Here is a 16596-nt window from a genome sequence, read left to right as displayed (position 1 = left end):
CTTCACATGCACTGGCAGCACTCCAGAACCTTGCTGTACTGTTGTTATTCATGCAGGAGTTTATATGGTAAGTGCAACCAGGCTACTGAGAAACACATCAAAATCCAGTTCTGTTCACTCCTGATGTCCATCCACAAGCACCTCCAGCAAAGATCACTGAATAACAAGAAGCAGTACAAGTCTGGTTTCCGTTACAGTATCTCCTTTAGCTAGGATGGTGACATTTTAAGGTTGTATCCCAGGTGATGATCCTGGGAACAAAAGGATTAATGCATGAAAAGCATTTGATAGCTCTGAAGTTTAGAAGAATGAAGAGGGAGTAGGGAATTTCATTAAATCCTACTGAATATTGAAAGGCCTGGATAGAGTGGATAGCAAGGATATTTCCTGTAGTAGGAGAGCCCAGAACTGGAAAACGGAGCCTCAGAACAGAAGGACGTATCTTTAGAACACAGATGAGGAGGAATTTCTTTAGCTGGGAGTGGAGTTGTGATCTGTGGAATTCATTGCCACAGATGACTGTGAGGGCCAATTCATTGGGTATATTTAAAACAAAGGTTGATAGGTTCTTGATTAGTCAGGGTGTCACATGTTACAGGGAGAAAGCAGGAGAATGGGGTTGAGAGGGTTGGCAGAACGGACTTGATGGGCCGAATGGTTCAGTTCTGTTCTTGTGTCTTATGCGATGAGGTAACTTAGCACTGACTATCTGATTGAAGCTGGGACCTCTTTGGTGTTGAGCATGTATTGATCAGGCTAAGGTCAACGGGGCCATGCTCTCTATTGCTGGAACTTGAGTGTATTATCCTAAGATTACTGCACTGTGCCTTTGTTTTGAGCAGATATTAAAATGAAGTCTTGTCTGCTATCCTGAGTTGACATGAGCGATCCTATGGTACTGGAATGAGGGAATTTTCTGTGGTATACTGGTCAATGCTTACCATTTCACTGAAGCTTAAGAAGACAAATGTTTTCTTTGTTTCTCACTTTGAAATGTTGCTGTGTGCAAATTGGAAACCGGTCTTCCTGCAATTATAGCAAAAATAAGCAAGGTGCTCTGCATGAACGTCACTTAATAAATTCAAGTTCTTTTGTGTAATCTCAAGAAGCAATGGGACTTCCCAATGATCCCTCAGAAAAATCCCTTTGCACTTGGATAAATTCCAATACCACAGTTAAAAATGTGTTATTATTCATGATTTACCTGTACAATTACGAGCTTACCCGCCAATCCCCCCCAGGTTATGATGACTGTGGGAATTTCTACGAAGAGAGTCGAAGAACACTGCAGCACAGAAATAGGCCCTTTGGATCATCTAGCCCATGCCGAGCTATTATTCTGCCTAGTCCCATCGATCTGCACCCGACCATAACCTCCGTGCCCCTTCTATTCATGTACCTTTCCAAATTGCTCTTAAGCCTTGATATTGAAACCCATCCACCAGTTCTGGCAGATCATACCATACTCTCACCACTCTCTGAGTGAAGATATTCCCACTTCATGTTCTCCTTAAAACTTGCATCTTTCACCCTTAACCCATGACCTCTAGTTCTTGTCTCATCCAACCTGCTTACGTTTACCCCATCTATACCCCTCATAATTTTGTATGCCTCTATCAAACCTGTCTTCATTCTCCTATGCTCTAGGAAATAAAGTTTTGACCTATTCAACCTTTCCCTATAATTCAGACCCTCGTGTCCTTCTAAATTTTCTCTGTGCTCTTTCCATCTTACTGAATTCTTTCCTGTAGGAAACAGAACTGTGCATAATACTCCAAATTAGGCTTCACCAACGTGTTTCGTAACTTTAACATATTGAGTCCATCAAGCACTTCACTCTGAGATATTGTTAGCATTAGATGTAGTGTCAGTTTATTGAAGTAATTTTTTAATTGGATATGAATGAGTTTTTTTCCCAGTCTCAATACAGAGCAGGAATATTGCATTTGGACACACATTTTAATTTGTTTCCAGTGAGTTGCCAGAATCGTTGACCTGTATCTTGCAGGAAATGCAGAAATAGCAACTTGAGGCTAGGTCACATAGCAGCTGCAAGACCAGAAGCCGTTGCGCAAAAATAAAAAAAAGTTGCTCTGAGATAAAATTGCTCAGATTTCCTGTGACTGAAACAACCTTTACTTTTTTGATATCAACAGTAGAGTGAGAGAAGAACCACTAAGTCTGCAACTAATTGGACTTAAAGATTTAAATTTGTGGAGCACTATTGTCTATAGCTCCAAACCATGTCATAGTGTACCTGACATAATCTCTAACTGCAATTCTGACTTGATATACTTTTAAACAGCTAGTGTCAGTATTCTGGTATACTATTAGGGGATTGCATGTTTCAAGGTCAGTGTGTGAATGTGGCAATGCATAGCTTGTGTGGGACAGGTAGGATAAACCAGCACCACTTTACCTGTGTTTTATCATTTTGCATAACGATAGAATATTTTTTTAAATTTAGAAATAGCACAAGTCAGGCCCTTTTGCCCCAGTGAGTTGCATCACCCAGCAACCCACCTATTTAAAGCTAGCCTAATCACAGGACAATTCACAGTGACCAGTTAACCTTGTCTTTGGTCTTTGGACTGTGGGAGGAAACTGGAGCACCCAGAGGAAAATTCACACGGTCATGGTGAGAACATACAACTCCTTTCAAGCAGTGCTGGAATTGAACACCGAATTCCAATACCCCGAGCTCTTGTAGCATCACGATAACCGCTACTCTACCGTGGTGCCCTGATGTACTAGCGTGGAGTCCTACCTTCCAGGAACGAGCCTTTCGGGCCACCCCTAAAAAGTTTATTTGCTATCAAGTATGTATGCAGTATACAACTCTGAGATTCTTCTTCTCCAGATAGCCAAGAAACAAAGCAAAACCATGGAAGTTAGTTCAGGGAGAAACAGCAAACCCACCTTCTCCAGCACAAAAAAAAAGATTGGCAACAGATTCATCAAACCCCCCCCCCCGAATGAAGTGCAGCAAGAACATCGGCCTCCGAATCCCCCTCTCCCCACATAAAAAAACTAACAAAAACGCAACAAGACGTAGTTCTCCACGCAGTCATACTGAGGATTTTCAGCAGTGTTATCTCCAATGTGTTTGCAATGATTTTTCTCTTGTGCTATTTGCGCTAAACTGGAGTGTGGAGCATTATCTGAATGGTGATAGTTTGGGAAGAGAAAAGATGAAAGGAAATCAGGGTGTCCAAGTTCACCAGCAGCTGAACGCAACTTCAGTTAAAACAGTTATTAGGAAGGCAAGTGGTATGTTGGTCTTCCTTGCAAGCGAATTTAAGTATAGGAGCAAGGAAGTCTTAGTTTTTACTTTATGTATTACACTATACTGCTGCCGCAAAACAAATTTCATGACATAATTCAATGATATTAAGCTTGATTCAGATTCCTCTATGTCAATCATTCTGCCTGGCTGAGCTTGTCCTTGGCCCATATTTACTTGCGCTTAGCCCGTTTCCATCAAAACCTTTTCTGTCCATGTCCAAATATCATTTAAATATTGGGATTGTACCAGCCTCTACCACTTCCTTTAGAAGTTTGCTCCACCCTCTGGAAAAAGCTGCCCCTGTGGTCGCCTTTAAATCTTGCGCCCTTAGTTTAAATCTATGTTCTCTAGTTTTTCAATCCCTTACCCTGGTAAAAAGACTGACCATTCAACTTGCCTGCACCCTTCACAATTTAATATACCTCTATAATATTGCCCCGGTCTTCTACACTGTGGGGGGGACAAAAAAATGCCCAAGCCTATCCAGTCTCTCCTTGTAATGCAAGCCCTCCAGTGGCAGTAGCATCCTCGTAAATGTTTTCTACAGCTTTTTCAGCTGAATAAAATCCTTCCTATACCCAGATGTCCAGACCTGCACACAGTATTCAAAGTGTGACCTTGCCACTATCCAGATGTCTCAACTAATGCCCTGACTGATGAAGGCAAGCATGTCGAATGCCACCTTCACCCGGTCTACCTTTGTCGCTATTGGAGGGAACTATGTATTTGTACCTCTAGGTCTCCCTGTCCAACAACACGCCCCAAAGCCCTGTCATTTACTGTGCAAGGGTCCTATCCTAGTTTAATTTCCCACTTCCCACTTCCCACTTGTCCAAGTTAAAATCCACGCCTCCCAGTTAATCTAGATCCTGGTGTAAATGCAGATAACTTAATGTTAGCCTCCAACCGATGTCTGAGTGTCAGCAAGTCCAACGGAGGCCTGGAGGCGCCTTGTCCTAGGGTTGGAGGCTTATCGCTGTGAGTGGGTGGGTGGGAGGGAGGAAAGAGGATTATTTTGCTGCTGTTGCTATTATTCTGTTGTTTTCATTGTTGTTGCTTGTGTTGTTCTGCTCGACGTTGTGGGCAAAGTTGTGCTGGCACCGGAATGTGTGGTGACACTTGCGGGCTGTCCCCAGCGCATCCTTGTGTTGTGTTGGTTGTTAACACAATTGATACATTTTGCTGTGATGTACATGTGATAAATAAATGGATTCAAGTCTGGATTTTGATGTCAGCTACAAACTTAACCAGGCCAACTGCATTCTCATCCAAATCATTAAAGTTGATGATAAACCAATGTGCACCCAGCACAAATCTCTGCGGCACAACATTGTCTCAGTCCTCCAAAACAAAAAGCTCCCATTAATTCACTGCTGCTTTGCTAGCATACCCTGGACCCAAGTGATCTAACCTTCCTACCATGCAGGACCTTGTCAAAGGCCTTGGAGAGATGTATGCATTCTCCCACACACAAGGGTAGTGTAGGCTCTTTAATGTGCTTGACTGAACATATTAGTCTGAAGTGAAATAAAAAAGAGGCTCAGAGGTTACGCTTAGCTAACAGACTGGCCCAATCTCCCTGCCTTCACTGTAAGGCGTATATCTGATGCAGGTGTTTGGCCAGTGATATCTTATTATAGAATTAATCAGACCCACGTAAAGGATTGTGGGACTTTCCTATGCACAGTTGTGGCTTCTTTGTGGGTAGTGGGTAATCTTTGTAATCAAGGCTGGTCTATTTTTAGTTCATTGGCAATGTTTAGATTTTTCTCTTTTCTATTGTACTCACATAATCACAAGGTGTTTTTTCATATTCATCTTAAGCAAGATTCCCTTTGGTATGATTGCTTGTATAATTGGTTTTGGCAGCATGCATTTTGAAGGAGTCTCATAATCTTGCTAGAATATTAGTTTTGCTCTTTGTTTTAATATAATGCCACTTTTCTTGAAAATTCTGCCTTTTGCCAGGTGGCGGTTCGCGGTCAGCTTGCAGCATGACACTTGTGACTGTTCTTTGTGCGTGTGGGTGTGTATTTTCGAGGGTATTTAACAGTGGTCGGCATCTTAAATAAATCCTGTCCCCTTGCATGTGTAGGTTTCATCAATTATTTGAGATGCGAGGTGAAAAATGAGCCTCCCTTCCTGCCCGTGATCAGTGTTGTGATTCCTGTTGGACCAAATCTTCCTGATACTGTCAACTCGTGCACAGCTTGTGGATTACTGAAGGAATTGTACCACCGAGTAGTCAGTAAGATCAAATGGATTTGGAGTATTTTATAAGAGGAGGAGAAACAGCTGATTATTTTTAATGTAGTATTTCAAACCACAAACTTGAAAGTAAATTGAGGCACACCTCAAGAATTTGTGCATGAACCCATGAACACAACCTGGCTGTTTTGCTCTCTTTTTGTACTTATTTATTTTATTTCTTATTATAACTTATAGTATTTTTATATTACATCCAGTATTGTGCAGGTCTTATATGTATTTGCACAGTACTGTAGTAATTTTATGTATTGCATTGTACTGTTGCCGCAAAAAAAATTCATGGCGTGTAGGATTGATAATGAACCTGATTCTGATATGGGTCTCTGTTGTGGACTGAGAGTTGGAAGGGGGCAGGGAGAGGAATCATGGTTGGGAAAGAGGGGAGGGAGTGGGACGCACCAGAGGGACATTTTGTATTGATCAATAAACCAATCGTTTGGAATCAAATGATCTTGTCTGGTCTATCAGGGCTGGATGTGTCTCCACCCGTGCTACCCCACCCCTGGTACTCCTCTGCCACCTGTCCCACACCCCTTCTGCAGCACTCCACCCTTGCCATTCCCAGCATCCTTTGCTCCCACCAGATTTACAAACTCTGTCTTCACTCCACATTGTGCAAAAGTTTTAGGTGCCCTAGCAACCTATATGTGGCTAAGACTTCTTCACATTGCCGTATGCAGTGTACTGCTGCCACAAAACATTATTTCACGATGTGCATCAGGATAATAAAGCTGATTCCTAGCCCAGTGTTCTACTCTCTCTGCACTCATGAATGTGTGGCTAAGTACAGATCAAATACCGTCTATAAATTCCACAATGACACCACAGTTAATGATAGAATCTCAGATGGCAACCAAGGAGGCGTACAGGAGTGAGATAGATAGATTGGCTAGTTCAGTGATGTTGCAACTGCTACCCACACTCAACGTAAGTGATTGTGGACCAGAGGGGGAGGTCAGGAAAAGATACACCCGACGTCATTGAGGGGTCAGCAGTGGAAAGCGTGGGAAGCTTCAAGTTCCTGGGTGTGAGCATCTCAGAGAGTCTATCCTGAGCCCAATAATTCAATGCATTCACAGAGAAGGATGCCAGCAGCTCTACTTCTTTGGGAGTTTGAGGAGATTCTGTATGCCACAAAGACATTTGATCTCACCTGGACTGTATACACCGGCTGCAAAGAAAGCACAACAGTATCTCTTCCACCTCAGGCAACTGAAGAAGTTCCGCATGAGCCCCTAAATCCTTAAGACCTCCTACAGGGGCACCATTGAGAGCATCCTGACTGGCTGCATCACTGCCTGGTACAGGAACTGCACCAACCTTGATTACTGTGCACTGAAGAGAGTGGTATGCACAGCCCAGCACATCTGTGGACGATAACTTGCCTCCATTGAGGACATTTACAGCAGCAGGTACAGAAAGAAGGCCTGGAAGATCATCAGGGACACTCGTCACCTCAACCATAAACTGCTTCAGCTGCTTCCATTGACAAATAGCACTGCAGCATTAAAGCCAGGACCAACAGGCTACGGGACAGCTTTCTGCAAGCTGTTTATTAACTCACATGTCTGTACATTGTGACGGAGTCATAATGGAAAGATTTTACTCCCAGTCATTGTGGGATGAATGTAAGATTTAAATAAATTCAAAATCACCAGGAGCTTCATTGCAAATGACTACATCTTGGTTTAAATCCTGTATCCTTATAACCAGCAGACTACTGCTCCTCTTGGGCAGAGGTACAATATTGCCTTCTGAAAAGCAATCTGCTGACATGGTTGAGGCCCCACAGATATAAATGGTTAAGGGTGTGTCATGCTTCAGAGTCAAATTTGAATGATTGAAATTAGAGTGATACTTCAGCAGTAGAAGAAAATATATTTGGTTTCCATTTATTTCTGCAGCATATGGACAGTAAAGACAAGACTACTGTTTATTGACCACAGCTCTCACTTCAATACCATAATCCAAGCGCATCTCCGAACCTCTAGACCTGGGACTTAACATCTCCCTTTGCAACTGGAGTTTTGACTTCCTGAGCAACAAAACAAAAACGCCCTGTTCATGAGAGAGGTCAGAGGAGAATGGCCAAGCAGACAATAACTCGAATAACCACGCATTGCAATAGTGGTGTGCAGAAGAACATCTCTGAACGCACAACACATCGAACCTAAAAGTGGATGGGTTACAGCAGCGAAAGATCACGAATATATTCTCAGTGGCCACATTTTTTTTAGGAACAGGAGATGCATAATAAAGTGGCTACTGAGTGTCTGTTTTCGATTCAAATTTACTTATCACATGAACATTGAAACGTACGGTGAAATGCATTGTCGGCAAAAACAGCTAACGAATCCAAGGATGTGTTGGGGGCAGCCCAAAAGTGTCGCCAGACATTTCAATGCCAACATAGTACGCTTATATTATTCAGACAACACAAGCTGCAACAACAACTAAACAAGACAACAGAAAAGCAAGCCCCTTTGTCACAATTTCTTCTCTGGCAATCCCCATCTTAATGTCATTGAGGTAGCAGCTTCTCCGCAAGGACTGTGGCAGTTCAAGGGGGTAGCTGATAACCTTTAGGGTTGAGTTATAAGTCCTCGTCTTGTCGATAACAGACACATCCTAAAAGGGGTTCTCTCCACACTTGAGATGTTGCGGAGGTAAGGCGAGGGGTCAGTATTAGGACCACTGAAGTTATTGAAATGCACACAATGTGACGTTTGCATTATCGGTCAACAGAGTCCAAGGGCAGATTAATGGTTCGGTATGGACTAAATGGGCTGAAGGGTCTGTTTCAGCGCTATAGTTTTCTATGACTCTGGGGGCAGCCTGCAAGTGTCACCACACTTCCAGTGCCAACGTAGCATGCCCCCAATTTACTAATCCGAATCCGAACACCATTGGAATGTGGGAGGCAACTAGAGCACCTGGAGGAAACCCACTCAGTCACAGGGTGTACAGCGGTGGGTACTGGACCCTGATCTTACTGCCGACGCTCTAAAATGATTGTGTTAACAACTACGCCAGTCAGTCAAGAAAGTTGAATAATTTGATTGGAATTTACCTTAAAATGTTAATCAGCTTTTTTTTAACTTTAATTTTGTTCTTGTCAAACAGGATGCGAAAGCGAGATGCAGGGAGTGCTCCTAATCTGGGCGATCGAGTTCCCTACGTGATTATCAGCGCTGCAAAAGGTGTGGCGGCCTATATGAAGTCTGAGGTATGGATTTTTGCATTTGCTTTTAACTTGTCTCTCCTGGCGTAAGCTGTTATGCGACACTGAAAAGCCTACTCTAGTTGCTCTAAAACTTTATCTCGAAGAGATTACTGGGTCATGGGGAGAACATACAAACATCTTACAGTTAGCGGCAGAATTGAATCTGGGTTGCTGACGCTGCAACGGTGTTACGCTAACAACTACACTACCGTGCTGCCCACAAATGTACAGTAGCTTGGAGGGCAACTCTGTGAAATGCATTGTTTGTGTCAAAGACCAATATCAGCTGAATATGTGCTGGTGGGGCAGCCATGCTTCCGGCACCAAACTAGCATTCCCACCTCTTCTAACCGTAACCTGTACATCTTTGGAATGTGGGAGGGAATTGCAGCACCCAGAGGACTGCCTTTTCACACAATTTATCAATGATTTGGATGATGGAATTGATGCCTTTGAGGCCAAGTTTGCAGAGAGTCCCAAGTTAGTTGGAGGGTAAGATAATGCTGAGGAAGCAGGTAGTCTACAGAAGGACATGGACAGATTGGGAGAATGGGCAAAAAAGTGACAGATGGAATTTAGCGTAGGGAGGTGTATGGTCATTGGATTCCCTAAAGGTTAACGTGCAGGTTCAGTTGCAGCAAAGAAGGAAAATGCAATGTTAGCGTTCATTTCTTGAAGATGTGACGCTCAGGCTTTATAAGGTATTGCTCAGACCGCACTTAGAGTATTGTGAGTAGCTTTGTTTCCTTTTTCAAAGAAAAGATGTGCTAGCATTGGAGAGGGTCAAGAAGAGGTTCATAAAAATGATTCCAGGAATGAAAGGGTTAACGTACATATGAGGAGCATTTGATGGCCCTGGGCTTGTACTTACTGGAGTTTAGAAGAATGAGAGGGGATCTCATTGAAACCTATCGAATATTGAAAGGCCTAGACAGAGTGGATGTGGAGAGGATTCCTATAGTGGGTGAATGTAGGACCAGAGGGCACAGCCTCAGAATAGAGGGACATTTATTTAGAACAGAGATGAGAAGGAATTTCTTTAGCTAGAGAGTAACGAATTGGTGGAATTCATTCCCACGGATGGCTGTGCAGGCCAAGTCATTGAGTATATTTAAAGCAGAGGTTGAAAAGTTATGGGGAAAAGGCAGGAGAATGGAGTTGAGGGGGATAATAAATCAATCATTGAGTGGCAGGGCAGACTTGATGGGCCAAGTATCCTAATTCTGCTCTTTTTTCTTACTGTCTAAATCCATATGATCATAGGGAGAATGTGCAACCTCCTTACACATGCTGCCAAAATTGAACCTGGGTTTGCTAGTCCCTTACTTATTTGGTTAAAATCATTGGAGTCCCAAACATTATTATGCAATGAGGGTTCAGTAATTTAGATAATCCTGATGAAGTAACTTTGCATTATTGCTGTATATTCTTCAGCTGGTGAACATTGCAACACAGTGTGTCATAAGGTCAGAGAATAGAATAGGTCCAGTACCAAGGGGTGTTTTCACAAAAATTCTTCTACCCTAGTTTTCCATCTGGATTTATCCATGCGAGCGATGTCTTGAGTTTTGTAGATGGTGGAGTGCTTTGAGGCACTGTACCTCTTGCACATTGCTTAGCATAAAGCAGGTTTCATCATTTCTGCAAACAGAAGAGATTCTGCAGATGAAGGAAACCCACATCAACACTCAAAATGTTGGAGGAACTCAGCGGATCAGGCGGCATCCATGAAAAGGAATAAGTAGTTGGCGTCTTGGGCTGAGACTCTTTATCAGGTCTAAATGAAAGGCCTCTTCCCGAAATTCCAACTCTTTTTTTGTCCTTTCCATAGATGCTGCCTGACCTGATTTCCTCCACCGTTTTGTGTGTGTGTGGGTGTGTTATTTGGGATCCTACATCACCAGTTTTCCCCATTCCACAGCTCTGTCGGCAGCTCTGGCTGGGGAATTAGTCTCGACCAATATATCATGAAGGCTTATACTCTGTTCACTTGCAAAAGGTACCATATGCGGTGATCTTCACACCCCTAACCTGCACACTTTACAGAAAACAATTAGAGGAGATTGCAAATGCTGGAATCTGGAGCAATCTGCTGGAAGGACTCAACAGGGCGAGCAGCATCTGTGAGAAGAAAATAATTGTTGGCGTTTTGGGTCAAAACCCTTTATCAGGCTGGAAAGAGCATCTTTGTGCCCTCGTTAAAAACCACCATCCACTGCCACATGGGAAAGCTGCTGCCCAAATACTGATAACTCTACAGGACTGATACTGAGACTACTCCGTACTCTGGGTAGCCATTTGGCTTAGTTTTTATAACCAAAATAATAATGGTGCTAAACACAAAAAAGTTGGAGGAACTCAGCAGGTTGGCCAATGTCTAGGGATGGTAACGGACAGTTAAGGTTTTAGGTTTCCAAAGCACTGACTGTACTTTCTCCTGCACAGATGCTGCCTGAACTCCCCAGTTCCTCCAATGCCTGCGAGTTGTTCTAGATTCCAACATCTGCAGTTGTTAGTTGATGCTTCCAAAGATTAATGATTTAAAGAGTTTTTTTAAGATTGGCTGTATTTGTTCACACGTACATGGAAACATACAGTGAAATGTGTTGGTTGTACCAATGGCCAACACAGTCCGAGGCAGCCTGCTAGTGCCATAACGTAGCATGCCCATAACTTCCTAACCCTAACCCACCTGTCTTTGGAATGTGGGAGAAAACTGGAGCACCCAGCAGAAACCTGCACAGTCATGGGAAGAATGTACAAACTCCTTACAGGCAGTGGCGCGAACTGAACCCATATCGATGGCGTTATAAGGTGTTAACCTAACCATGCCACCCCCAACATTAAAAAGCTGGAAATCCAATTCAGAGTGTCAAAGTGGTACCACAGTGATCCGTCAGAAACTAGAGAGAGTCTGCAGATGCTGGTAATCCAAGCAATACACACAAAATGCTGGAGGATCTCAGCAGGCCAGGCAGCATCTTTGGAAAAGAGTACAGTTGGAATTTTGGGCTGATACCCTTCAGCAGGAAGACCCTGTCCTGCTGAAGGGTCTCGGCCCAAAACTTTGACTGTACTCTGATCCAAAGAAGCTGCCTGGCTTGCTGAGTTCCTCCAGCAATTTGTATGCGTTCCACAGTGATCTGCGATACTTCTGAATAAGTTCTTTACTGGGTGTTTTTAAGTACAAGCTGTTAAAGCCCTGCATGAAAGAAATGAAAGGTTTTTGTAGTCTCAGTCTAGCTGTAATGCAAGTAATCGAGATAAAGAACCAGAATACAACTTTCAACAGCAGGTTCATGAAGGAGCTACAGAAAAGCTGTTTTAGGAAGTGAGACTGGGTATGGTAGTGAAGAGTAATGTGAGATTACTTTGCATAGACTTGAGCTAGGAATATATGAAAATAAAATAAAACAAAACATAATCAGAACAGAAGATGCCTTTCATCCTATTACACTATAGCTGCCCTTCAAAAAGAGCTATGTAGTCCCACTGCCTCAGACTTTTCTCTTAGCCCCACATTTAGTCCCAAACTTAGCCTGACTGGCCCATAGGTTTTTGCCCTACACTTAGCCCTGATTTAACCCTCATTTTGCTCCACTGCCCCATTGTTTCCTCTTAGCCCCACAGTTCAATTTGTTATCCAATTCCCTTTCCAGAGATGAAGCTGAATCTGCTGCTATCACTTTCATTAAATTGCATTCTAGATCACTTCTTGCATTAAAAAAAACAACTAGCAAAAACAAACACCAGAGGATACATTACCTTAAAATTTACACCATGTGGTTATCAATCTCCACCTCCTCCCACCGCCTCCGAAACCAAATTTTCCTTATTTATTCCAATCAAAACACCTCAAAGAAAGGGAAGTAAATCAGAAATAAGGATTAAAAATAAACTGGTGTTAGTGTGAACAGCTAGCTGCTGTGGATAACGAAGAACAGTTCCTCTGTGGCCTGCTCTGTGGATTCAGAACTTTTGGTTTACTTTACAGGCTTTATGTTGTGGGTATCCCCCAATGCCACACCATTGTAAGATAGAAAACATAACACCTGATACAACACAGGCATTAAAACCACTGAACTTTCTCTCTCTGAGCTGAGGAAGTTGAGAGATCAATTAGACATGTTCACAAAATGAGGAAATACTTTCACAAAACTGAAAAAGGAGAACACATGTTGAAAGGCTCACTTCCCCAAGCACTACATGGCTGGTACCACAAATGGAGGATTCCCGAAAACACTCATCAAAGAGTGCCATTAACTTCAAACACTTTAGCTGTCATCCTAAATGCCGCATAATCTTTTGGAAAAGGTGGGTAAGTTAGGATAGGTGGCGGAGAAAGGAAATTTTGGAATGTTGACTGTCTTTCTGAATCCCTGATTTGATAAGCTTTAAGGGATCTGCAGAGAGCAGTACTGAGCAAATTTTACCAGGCTTCTGTCTATTGGAAAGGTCTGCTATTGGCCCATTGGAGTATCTGCGTGGCAGGAAGTGGAGATTCTGGTAGCAAAATGTTATGCATGAGGGGGTCAGCAGTTGAACCGGTGAGCACTTTCAAATTCCTGGCTGCCGGCATCTCTGAAGGTCAATCCAGGGACAATGTGTTGATGCCATTGCGAAGAAAGCACAAAAGCGGTTACTTTTCATCAAGAGTTTGAGGAGCTTTGGCATGTCACCAAATGTGCTGGCAAATTTGTTCAGTTGTACAGTGGAGAGAATTCTAATTGTCGTGTCCCTGTCTGATATGGAGGCTCCAATTCACAGGATTGGAAAAAGCCCCAGGGGGCTGCAAACTCAGCCAGCTCCACGTGGGCACTAGCCTCCCCACCGTCAAGTACATCTTCAAAAGGCAATGCCTGAAGAAGCATCCATCATTAAGGCCCCTTACCACCCAGGGTGTGCCCTCTTCTCATTACTACCATTAGAAAGGTACAGTAGCCTGAAGAGACATAGTAGATGGTTTTGGAACAGACTCTTCTCTGGCATCAGATTTATGAGTGGTCCATGAGCAGCACCTCACTATTTTGCGCTCTCTTCACTCTAATTATTTATTTTTTTTATACTTCTTATTGAACTTAAAGTCATCTTATAGTGCATTGCACTGCCCTGCTGCCGCTAATGATTCTGAACAATTTCTGCCTATTTTACTTGGTTACAATGTGCTTCACATATTTGCTAGTGCTCTCTCTGTTTGGACGTAGTGTGGAGGTTTGGACGTGAGTTAGCAACAAGGCAATAGTTGGTACCTGTGGAACCTCCAACGTATCTTAGCAACTTTAGGAATGGGGAAAAAATGAGAAAGGAAAATAAACAGTAGGTACCTAATAAAGTGGCCACTGAGCGTATGTCCATGGTCTTCTGGCTGCTGTGGGCCATCCACTTCAGGGTTTGGGGTGTTGTGCCATTCGGAGTTGCTGTTCTGCACACTACTGTTGTAATGGATGGTTATTTGAGCTACTGTCGCCTTCCTGTCAGCTTGAACCACTCTGGCCATTCTCCTCTGGCCTCTCTCATTTACAGGGTGCTTTTGCCCACAGAACTGCCATTTCTTTGATTTTTTTTTTGCACCATTCTCTGTAAACTCTGGAGACTGTCGTGTATGAAAATCCCAGGAGATCAGCAGTTTCTGAGAAACTTTAAAAAAAACACAAGCAAACATCTGGCACCATGGTCAATGTCATTTATATCACATCTTCCCCCCATTCTGATGTTTGGTCTGAACAACTGAACTTCTTGACCGTGTCTGCAGGCTTTTATACATTGAGTTGCTGGCACCTGGTTGGCTGATTATATACTTGCATTTGTGATTAGGTGTACCTAATAAAGTGGCCACTGAGTGTATTCAAAAAGTTCAGAACCAGTTCTGCAGATGTACTTTTCATATGGAATTTCCATCTATCAGTTCACAGGGGCATCAGGCAGCATCCATGGGGAGGATGAAGCGTCTCGGCCTGAAATGTCAATTGCTTTTTCCTCTCCATAGAAAAAGAATCCATTCACCATTCAATGAGGACATAATTAATTTGTGACCTTCGCTCTGTCTGCCACGAAACATGTGGTTTCCCGGTAGCCACCCATTTTAATTCACCTTCCATTCCTATTCCAGTATGTTGATATGCGGCCTCGTCTGCTGCCACAATGAAGCCACAATCAAGTTAAAAGGGTGACACCCCATATTCCGTCTGGGTAGCCTCCAGCCTGAACATCGATTTCTCTAGCTTCCAGCAGTTTCTGCTCTCTCCCTCTTCTCTTTCCATTCCCTATAATGGCTTCTCTCCTTTCACCTGCCTGTCGCCTCCCTCCGGTTCCCCCCCCCCCGCCCTTTCTCCAAGGGTCCAAACCTCTCCTATCAAATTCCATCTTCAGCTCCTTACCTCTTCTACCTGTCACCCCCCCCACCTTCTTACTTCATCTCTGTCCCTCCCCCCCCCACCCACCTTCACCTGGTTTCACATTTCACCTGCCAATTCCTTCCCCCGTCATCTTATTCTGGCATTTCTCCCTTGCTTTCCAGCCCAAAATTACAACTGTTTAATTCCCTCCACAGATGCTGCCTGATCCGAGTTCCTCCAGCATTTTGTTTGCATGTGTTGCTCTGAATTTCACCTGCAGAATCTCTTGTGTTTATAATTGGTGACTTTTTTTGAAGCATCCCACTTTTTCCCCCAAGACAATGTCTCTGAAGAAAATTCTCAATTTGTGGGTTTAAAGCAAACAACAGATCCAACAACAATTCTCACTTATGGGAAGGAATTTCAAATTTCTACTTTGCATCGAAGCCTTTCCTTTCAAAGCCATTCTCAATTTTTCACTTCATTTTGAAAATTCGCCCTGCCCAGGGCATTGGTGTTTTACACCGCTTCTCCACTGACTAGACAGGAGAGCCTGGACACTCTTGTCTAATATAAACCAAAGGATAATAATTCCTCTTCTGTGGGTCATTCTGATCAATTTCGGCCTGATATGGGAACACCAATGCCTTGGAGCAGAAAATCATACGAAAGGTAGTGGATTCGGCCCAGTACATCACAGATCAAACCCTCCCAACCATTGAGCACATCTACATGAAACACAGTCATAGGAAAGCAGAATCCATCATTAAGGATCCTCACCACCCAGGCTATCTCTTATCTGGCTGCTACCATTAGGTAGAAGGTATAAGTGCCTCAGGACTTGCACCACCAGGCTCACCCCTCAGCCATCAGGCTCTTGAACAAAAGAGGATAACTACTCTCATCTATTGAAATGTTCCCACAAGCTCACTTTAAGGACTTTTTATCTTGTTACAGGTTTCCCCCGCTATCCGAAGGTAGAGCGTTCCTAGTGAAAGCAGGAATGATATGATAAATACACAGCCTATATAAAGTAGAAATACTTCTCTGCAGCACTGTCTAGTGCAGCAAAAATCTCGCGGAAGCGCTCTCGGCAGAAACACTCTCCAGTAACCTTTAAGCTGTGAAGCTGCCAAAGCATACCAAATAACACACAAAAATACACAGCCTATATAAAGTAGAAATAATGTATGTACAGTGTAGTTTCACTTACCGGAATCGGTAAGACTCCAATAAATTGCAGTTTCGTCACAGTTAAACACTTGCTTGTCCGAATAACCACCTGACACAATCGGCAATCGCCTCTGATCTGGGCCGACATTTACGTGCCAGGCGGCACCTAATTAATTAGCTTGTTTATTTCGGCTTTTTTCTTAAAGATGTGCTGGGTGCATTCCAACTACCACTGTACCGCTGCATTCTTCGCGGCAATGTATCGGTCCATGGCCTGGAGGTTGGGCACCACTGTTTAAAACTATGAAGCT

General features: G+C 43.3%; 1 protein-coding gene across 2 annotated transcripts in view; it reads left to right on the top strand.

Moving 5' to 3' along the window:
* Positions 1 to 16596, top strand: part of pold1 (polymerase (DNA directed), delta 1, catalytic subunit) — a 234870-nt gene that overhangs the window by 168491 nt on the left and 49783 nt on the right. For both annotated transcript variants that reach the window (XM_063063296.1, XM_063063297.1), the window contains exon 22: positions 8678 to 8780. In XM_063063296.1, coding sequence (XP_062919366.1) covers positions 8678 to 8780 — 103 coding nt within the window. The remainder of the gene's footprint in view (positions 1 to 8677; positions 8781 to 16596) is intronic.

Source organism: Mobula hypostoma, chromosome 11, assembly GCF_963921235.1.
Source record: "Mobula hypostoma chromosome 11, sMobHyp1.1, whole genome shotgun sequence".
Classification (NCBI taxonomy): Eukaryota; Metazoa; Chordata; class Chondrichthyes; order Myliobatiformes; family Myliobatidae; genus Mobula; species Mobula hypostoma.
The sequence above is the reverse complement of the archived record's forward strand: the minus strand, read 5'-3'. Positions and strand labels throughout refer to the sequence as shown.